Source organism: Halyomorpha halys, unplaced genomic scaffold (assembly GCF_000696795.3).
Source record: "Halyomorpha halys isolate HHAL.00 unplaced genomic scaffold, Hhal_1.1 Scaffold4.1, whole genome shotgun sequence".
Lineage (NCBI taxonomy): Eukaryota > Metazoa > Arthropoda > Insecta > Hemiptera > Pentatomidae > Halyomorpha > Halyomorpha halys.
The window spans coordinates 3,350,199-3,359,637 of NW_027116287.1; the positions used below are offsets into that span (position 1 = coordinate 3,350,199).

At 28.0% G+C, this 9,439-nt stretch overlaps 1 protein-coding gene across 4 annotated transcripts in view; it reads left to right on the plus strand.

Annotated features, from left to right (window-relative positions):
* LOC106687086 (tachykinin-like peptides receptor 99D) overlaps positions 1 to 9,226 on the plus strand; it is a 655,917-nt gene extending 646,691 nt beyond the window's left edge. For 3 of the 4 annotated variants that reach the window (XM_067053117.1, XM_067053116.1, XM_067053115.1), the window contains 2 exons: positions 80 to 228; positions 5,273 to 9,226. In XM_067053117.1, coding sequence (XP_066909218.1) covers positions 80 to 228; positions 5,273 to 5,391 — 268 coding nt within the window. In that variant the 3' untranslated portion in view covers positions 5,392 to 9,226. Of the gene's footprint in view, positions 1 to 79; positions 229 to 1,291; positions 1,423 to 5,272 lie in introns of all 4 variants that reach the window. The other variant, XM_067053118.1, reaches the window with a different exon arrangement.
* The last annotated feature ends 213 nt before the right edge of the window (positions 9,227 to 9,439 follow it).

The window sequence follows — 9,439 nt, forward strand, 5'->3', positions numbered from 1 at the left end:
TATATATATTGCATTTAAAAGACCTTTACTTTAACTAGTCTTCTTAAAGATGAAAACATTTATAATAAATATTTTTCAGGTTTAGACGTGGTTTCAAACAATTCTTTTCATGGTGCCCCTATGTTCAAGTACCTCCTGAAGGTTTGACTCGGAGGGAAGCAGTCACGACAAGATTCAATTATTCTTGCTCTGGTTCACCCGAAGCCAACTATCGCATCAACAGAAATGGTAGATCAAGTTTACTTATCTCCGAATTAACTTTGATTTTTCAGCTTTTTCTCTTCAATCACGCTACTACTTGATGATCAAAATATTACAACCAATGATCAATGTCATTACTAGCATGAATATTATTGATGTTTCTATCAAACTTAAATGTTTTCTGTTTCTTTGTTCTTTACATGACACCCAATATCACTAAATTTTTCTATGATTATTATTTTTTTTTTTTTATTCCTAATAGATATTTATGCAATAAGCTGTTATTATTATTATGTATCTAAATAATTAAAAACTAGTTAATTCTTTATCTCACCCAAAATTCAATGCATAACAGACATATCTCATTGAGTATGGGGAACAATTTACTCAAAATTCTAATGAACAATTATTTTTTAATTTAAATCAAAATTAAAGTCAAACCATTTATTTTTTTAATTTGTAACTATTTAAAACAAAAAATCCTTAATAGTAAATAAAATGAATTTAGAAATAAATAATTTATTTACTTTTTTAAATGAATAATTTAGAAAACATGGACATAATTCAAACAAATTTAATTTTTTTAATTGAAAACTCTTTATTCTGGAATATCATCTACTATAAATAAAAATGTTGTACAAAAACAAATCATACAGATCAGTTAGAAAAAAAAAAAGGGGATTGTTTAATTAGTATGGACATAAACAAAGAGAACAAAATTAAAAACCCAAGACAAATTCAAAATTAATATATAATCAGTGTGCAGTATTTCTATTTTGAGAATTGTTGTAATTACAGTAAAGTTTATTAATAATTAAAACAAAATATTCAGAACAGTGAAATGGTTTAAAATATTTACATTGTGTGTTTATCAGTACAAATAACAATATCTGGTTGAAACAGCCCTCATTAAAAGCAACATCTTTCATAAAGTTTTTTAAAATAAATTTAAAAAAAAAATATTTTGAAAGAATGTTAAACTACGGATACATGTCGTTTTGAGGGAGAGTAATGTTTTTCATCTTTTTGTGTTTTGTTTTTTTTAATTTTTCTTTTTCAATATGGAAAAACAACAAATTTTTTTTTCCAGCTTCACAGCGAGGGGGGCCCCGGAAGTTGGGCATTGGAATGCAAACAGCAAGGGGTGTGGAGCCCCGTTGTTTAAAAAATCGGAAAGCCGTCCATTGGCCAGCACGTTAAGTGCATTATCAATTTTCAATAGTAGGTACAAATGGGAAAGCCCTACTATTTAGCATTTTAAACCATGATTTTTTAACCCATATTTCAAAATATCCAATTTTTTTGAATATTTTTATTTGTTTTGATTTTTGTCCTGATAAAAAATTTTATTTTATGCTGTCCTGAATTTGTATCTACTGCATCCTGTGGCTCATGGCATATGAACTATAATCCTTGCATCTTTTTTGCATCATATTTTTCTAAGCTATTTTGTTATCTTATTGCTTTTTTTTAAAAAATGCAGGTTCAATAAAAGCCTTAAATTTGGTTTAAAAGGAAAAAAAATGTGGCATATCTGAACTATTTTCTTATTGCCATGACTAGGTTTAATTTAGATTGAGATCTTTCTAATTGTTTTTTCACATCAATTTTTGTCATCAATCTAAAAAAAAAAAAGATCTTACTATGACAATGATGTTTATATATTAATAGCACTCTTTTAGAAGAGATGGTACATATGGAGAGTATCTCCTTGGACCAAATGGATTCATAACTGGATGAAGGTTCAGAACAAGTGGATAGAGGGGATGGTTCTAATGATGGAATTGAAAATCAAAGGAATTTGACTTGAGAAGAAGATGGTTATGGTGGCGCAGTCAGTAAAGATACAAAAATAAACAATAACATATTTACTTGTGCTAACGTCTTGACCTGAATTTCAGGTCTGCATCAGGTTGACTCAGGTGGAGTTGTCATCAAGACTCTTTATGACAACTCCACCTAAGTATAGTTTTTTTTTTTTTTTTGTATCTTTACTGACCACACTTCCTGACCATCTTCCCCTCATATCCATCTACGATCAAACTATCCTTCTGCTCACTGTCATAGTTTGACTTTTCATAATGTTTAGTTTGAAGTTTAAAATTAGTGATTTGTTATAGAAATGTAGTTAAAGTTTCAGAAATTATTAAAACCCATTTACCATGTAATTTAGTCAGATATGTTCCACACTAGGCCCTACAGCATGCCAACTGACAAGCATGGTTTGCTTTGCTTGGATTTTGTTTAATCCAACCTATTTTTTAAGATTGGCTTTGAAAGCAACTCTAAGAATTTCAAAAAGCAGTTCTGAAATATATTCTTAAAAACAATTCAGATTTTAAGAAACATAGAATAAAATTATTATAAATCGAAAATGATCACACCTTATTTCTGAAATTTGAGGAAACTTATTTAGTTATTTTACATTCATATTTTATGAAAATCCATACTGACATATTTTTTGGAAGATTTTTTTTTAAATTGTATTTTATAAGCTATATCAAAATATTTTTTTCAAAAATGTTAATGTCGCAACATAAACCCATAACAATAAAATGGCATCGAACAAAAAAAAGAGCCCTCGTAATAAAATGGTGGTGAACGAAAAGTAGAGGATCGCGAGGCCCTCATAATAAAATGGCAGCAGAGTACACTCAGCCTCTGCCAAACCCGTAAGTATATCAAACAGTACAAAAAACAAAAATGCGATCAGGCACACTCAGCCACTTCCTAAACCTAAGTACCTTAAGTGGCAGAGAAAACGAAATGACGGCCGGGTACACTCAGTTTCTGCCAAACCCGTAAGCCTCTCAAACAGCAGAAAAATAAAATGGCAGCCAGGCACACTCAAGAGGGCGTATCGAGGGACCTATTGATCACCTGAGTGGTTAAGGTTATATTGAAGTAAAAATTTAAATTCAAATCTCCCCGCATAGGTCATGTGGCCAGTGGTTAAGGTAGGTTCGAGGCTAGGGTCCAAAGTCCAAGGTCACGTGACCAGTGGTTAAGGTAGGGTCGAGACTAGGGTCCAAAGAGGCTCTTTGCCCTGCGCCAGAATCAGTCTTTTATCCCTACCCAAGGCACTGCATTCCTTCTTATCGGTACTAGATATGAAGATAGAGAGAGACTTGGATTATGCTTCAAAATGGACAAAATAATTGATATAGCTTTGAAAATACAACAAATAAAACGTTGGTTGCATAGGTGGGCCAATTTTTGGTTATTTAATTGCCACAGCAACCTACTTATTATTTTCCCCTGTTACCTTTCACTACTGTCTATGTCAGTGGAGGGGAATGTCATACCCTAATCTCCTTGCAAGGGAAAGTGAAGCCACAAAAAAAGGGAGTTAACCATGCTCTTGGAACTCAGGTATTTTTAGGAATATCCACTATCGTAAATCAAACTAAGACTGGAGGCAGACAGAAGCCTGTGACTAGCTTCCATTCCTCTGCCAGGCCCCCGGAGTTCATCATATCAGCCTATTTGGCTTTGCTTTTCCTGGCAACTTACCCTCTCCATTACAATGCTTCCTCCAAGGCCTATATTAACTATGGCTGCAAGGAAATCCAAATAGGAATAAACAATAGCTCTACCTAATGATAAAAATGTTGATAAGCCTCGTTTTCCCAAGACAAAAAGAACAGAACCTAAAATAATATTGCATATTTTATCAAAGAAGCTTTTACAATCCTCTTCATTGCCTATGTACATAGCAGTATATCTCATTTGTGAAAGAATTTATGCTTCAGCTGATAAATTTTCATAATGAATCCTTTGTTCTTTATTATAAATGAATCTATACATTTGCATGTTCAAAAACAACTATCTTACCCTAACACTAAACATATTACTTCTTGATTTCTTGGGTGCTCTCCTTTTCTAATCTTTCTAATATGTTTTATAAAAACTTCTTTTCTTTTATTCTTCAAACTGAATCTCCTATGCAATTGTTTAATTTTACTTTCTCATCTTTATTTTTCATTTAACGAAGTATTAATTTTTATTTTTTTTATTTGTTTACCCTTAAGAGTGGTCAATTCCTTCATATTCTTCAGCTGCATACATTGAAACATATTATGGCTTCAAACACTATTTGGTTTGTAATATCATTTTTAAAAATTCCTATTAATTTATGTTCAACAAGTTAGGAATTCGTCGAAGTCGAGAAATGGAGTAATGTCTTTTTCTTCTAGCCTAGTTCACTGAAGACGCTGCTCTTCAAAGAGAAGTAAAAATCAGATTTTACAGTGAATCTTCAACTGATCAACTCATCAAAAATTTAATTATAAAAAATCAATTATGGAACAATATTTAAATCATTATATTAAAGAAGTGTTAGATACCAACAAAAATCATTTTAAATATACATAATTATAAGATTAATAAAATGTAGAGAAACTTCATAATATTGCAATTTAAAAATGAGAATAAAAATCAAGAAATTTACAACTGCCTTGAGGAATATCTTGTAGGGATTTAATTTATATATATTTTTTTTCTAAATCCTCACCTCAGCCTTTAGACAGATTATATATATGACTCTATGAATACTTTACAAACTATCAATAGCTAACAGAATTTGATCCCTTGATAACAATGCAATAAGCAAGTGTCAATTAACAATAAATGTAATTTAATTGAATCTCCTTAATTTTCACTCACATTGTTTAAAATTTTAGCTTGTGATGTGTCCTAAAATACTACGGATTATAGTATAATTGGAAGCACCCGAAACCACCGAATTATTTAACAGCCTCAGTATTTCGCACCATTGTATAAACTTACAAATATGACTGCTTAGTGCATAAACATAATGTTTTCTGCATCCCTAAAAATATTTTATAAGTATAATCCTGTCATGCGAAATTTAGTTTTACATTTTTTCTGAATGTTTTATTTCAAATGCAATTTTTCTGTTTAGGTATTTAAATTTGGAAACAATCTGATATCATTTAATACTGGCTATATTATCATATATTTTTTCTATTTGCTTGGTAGAAGCGATTAATGCCGTATTCGTAAAATTTTTAATGTATCAATAGAACTGATGATCATTTCGGAGTTTCAGGAACTTTACAACGGACTTCAATGGCTAACTCATCATTTGAAACTGAGAAGACGATCTGCGAAAGTTATAGCTACGCTAGTTTTAAAAGGAAAAGATGGAGTACCAATGACCCTTCTTGACAGGAACCTCGTATCAGGCGGACAAATTCATCAGGTCAAACATGGATTTAACTGGCTACCGATGGTGGTATATTTCTAAGCACACTCAAATTATAATTTTTTTAGTTACTTATTTATGAGAAAGCTTTTAAGTTAATTTTTTACCTTTTATTGTAATGGTCATTATTAATGGTTCATTAATATTATATTAATTAATGTTACATTAATAATACATTAATATTATATTAATTGGTTCATTGTTAATGGTTCACTTTTTTAAAGTAATTGATGAAGTAAAACCTCGATTAACTTTGTTTCTATGAATACATTTTGAGTTAAGTTATACCTGACGGTGCAAAGTTTAGCTATTTTACAGTACTGCTGAACAATAAAAAATAAATTGATTAATTAAGCCAGCCCCACATTCATTCTGACTGGCTCTCTTGTATTTATTAATTAAAAAAAAATTTCACTTGTAAAACTAATGGTTTAACAATACTAAGTATTATTTTTTAATAATAAATTATATATATACTTATAATTTGAACTCTTATGAATAAAAAAAAAATTAGTTTCCTTGGTGGTCTTATTAATACTATTCATTGGTCGTTTAAGCTATTTATGTAAATGTTATGATTCATCACTGGGATCTAAAAATTATGAAATGTCCATTTAGGAATCCATTTTTAATTTAATTTATTTCTTACTAATCTAATTTCTATTGCTAGTAAAATTAATTTTATTAGTTATTAATAAACATATTTTATTAATCATGATAAATTATCTATTATTATTCCTCTTTATTTGTCACTTGATAGTTAATTGAGGTTTTGCTTACAAAACAAGTACTTCCGTTCCTCCATTAAAGAGACATTTCCTATTTAGAATGATTTTTTATATATTAAATCATAATGCTGTACTTTCAGATGTTATATATAACACTCAAGAAGGTTAAGTGTTTTATAATTCAGAAAACAAAATTCTCTGTTTTATTCTATAATTTAATAAAAACAAAGCTTGCATATATTAAAAAGAGAAAATAAAAGTACAATCATTTCGAAAATAAAAAAAAAAAAACCACTTATAGTGATTGGAAGATTGGAATTATAGTAATAAGTCTCCTATAATAACAGCTCAAACTGGAGGAGAAAGAATTGTTTCTTTCATGAGATTAAAGAACTTTAACTATGAATTTGTCACTATACTCTTACATTCAATACACACTGGTATACCACAATTTTTAATCGCATAAAACAAATTTAATCAGAAATGAGACTCATAGTAAATGGAGGATCAGATTTATATTGTTTCCTCGGAAAACATTTTTTATCAAAAGACTGCTCTGTTTCATTGTTAACTTTTTTTTTTTTCTTTTACATATAAATCCTCAAAATACTATAACAAAAAAATTATTTAAAAATGTTTAATGCAAAATGTAGTTAGACTTATACATATATATACATATTCAATGCTAAAAAATGAATGCGATTTATGACTAAATGTATGGGTCAAATGTTAAATAGCTTTAATCCAACGAGTGAGCCTATTTGAACTATTGTTATTTAACTGGAATAATCCAAATCCCAATATATGGCAATTGAATCTCTTTGTTAAATTAAGATATCGTTGTAAGATGACTTTCGGTACAGACAATGTCTAAGGTATTTTTTGTAAATATATGTATTTCTTAAACTGCTACATATCAATCAAATATTGGTGTTGTAACCCTATTCTTGTAAATTAAATTAATGCAATTACTGTCTTTGTATTCTTCACAAATGTAAACAGTAGAAGCCCATTCCAATCTATAATTGTTTGTATTACCTCGCTATATCGTACTGTATACTAATTGATTATAGTAATTTTACTTTTTTAAACATCCCTCTCATAATATTTGAGAAAGATTCTAGAATTATGCATTTATTTATAGTTTGCCAAAATATTTTGAATATACATACTTTTATTTTGTCAAACAAATACTGCAGTATATCTTTCCCACTTCTTTATAGCTAATACATCTCAGAAAAAGTGGAGAGTGGAATTAAATCAATAAATCTGATATTATTTATTAATGAGCATGTTATTTTTTAAAAATATATTCCATTCCCGTACAGTAGTTAAGAGAGTCCATTAATTAACAAAATGATAAGTTAGTTCAGTAATTGTCATATTTTCTATTAGAAATATCATTCGTGGATTTTAATAGCTGTTAAAAAGTAATTATTTGGATAAAAAAAAAGGTAAATAACATTTTCAATTAATGAAATTTATTGTAAATATGTGGACCAAAATTTAATAAAGCTTTAATTTGTTTTTTACCCATAAAATAGTCAAATATTTAGATAGAAGTAATAATATAGGGAATTTAATATTACAAAATTATCTTTAGAGAATTTATTAAAAAACATAAAATTAAATTTAAAAAAAAAAAAAAATACAAGGGTAATGTTTGACCTATGGGCTTCTACTGTCTTGATGAAAAATAAAATGTCTATAAAAACTGTTCTTTTGTCCTATATTTATAATCTACAGAAGGTCCTCTAAAATCAAAAAATTAATGTAAGGATTAATGGTATAAAAAAATTAATAGCTCAACCACATTAGAATTTTTTTTTTTACCAAAAGTTTTTACAGCAACCTTCCAATTTTTTTTATTCATATTTCCCATTTTTTCAGGTTACATATTCTCAATTACTCCATTTCTTTTGAAGTTTTCCTCCTCAGACCTGTACTTTTCCACTCAGCATTTTTTTTTTTTTAAATGTCTACACTAACTTAGGCTTCATTTTTTTTTACTTTTCTCCTTATTTATAGTTCTTTAACTGCAGAAAATAAACTATAGAAAACACTCTCATAAGTATGGACTTTTTAGAGATGTCTTGGCTCAATGGACGACATCATTAATAAAGTAAAATTATCTTATATCAATTATTTTCAAATATTCGTTTTCAAGCATTTTATAAAATTATTCCTTGTTCATATTTAGTTTTCATAATGGGGATCTTAATGTAGTTATCTTCCATTTTAAATCAGATACTAAAGATAGAAAGGTAAGTGTGTAAAAAATAATAATATCATTTCTCGTCTCTTTTATGCTTTTTAAAATATTTTAAAATTTGAAGATACACTGGGACAAAAAAAAAATATTGGCTTCTCTCTCGTTCCCAATCTTATGCTATTTCCTTTATTTACAATCACTATTTGAGAGATATTTTTTGTAGCATAATTTTTTTTTTAATTATATATACATTTTTGTTAAGGCTAGAATTTCTTTATCCATCTTGACAATTCATCATAAATCAAGACATGATGAACACCATATAATGCCAGATTAAAGGATTTTCTGGATACTGGAAATTGATAGTTTTTTGTTTTTTTATTTTGGCGTCAGTGTAGTGTTTTTATGTAAAAATATACATATTTTTATTTTTTGTTCCAGTAGGAAATAAATATAATATCTTGTATGTAAAATATGATATGTCACACAACTATATGTTTAAGAATTTTTTGCATTTTTAAGGTCATAACATGTAAATATTCATTATAAATAATTACACTATTTGTGAATATATATATTTTACAATATATCTAAATGTATTATATGATTATTCTTTTAATTTAAAATTATTGTTAAAAAATATGTAAATATATAAATGTATAAATGTATGTCTGTGTAAACTTATATCGTTATAGAACTACAATCCACCATTAGATGAAATATCATGGGAAAATAAGCGCTTTTGATAGTTTGGATGATATTCTCTTCTTATTCTCCATTATGAAAATAAACGAATCTGTAATGACGTCATGTGAACATATAAATGTCCTATGTTCCTTTATTTTCAAATAAAAAGGTTTATTTCTCATAAATAGTAGTTATTTTCTCCTAAAGTAAAACATTGTTCTATGTAATGTACTCACACATGATTCATCAACAGTCAGTTAACCCAAATTTTAATTTTTGTTTGTAAACAGTTTATTCATGTCAAAAATACTAAATAAAGGAAAGTTGACAATTTAGGGAAAGTATTTAACTTGATTTCAAAATACTTGTTGCATTTTTTTAAAA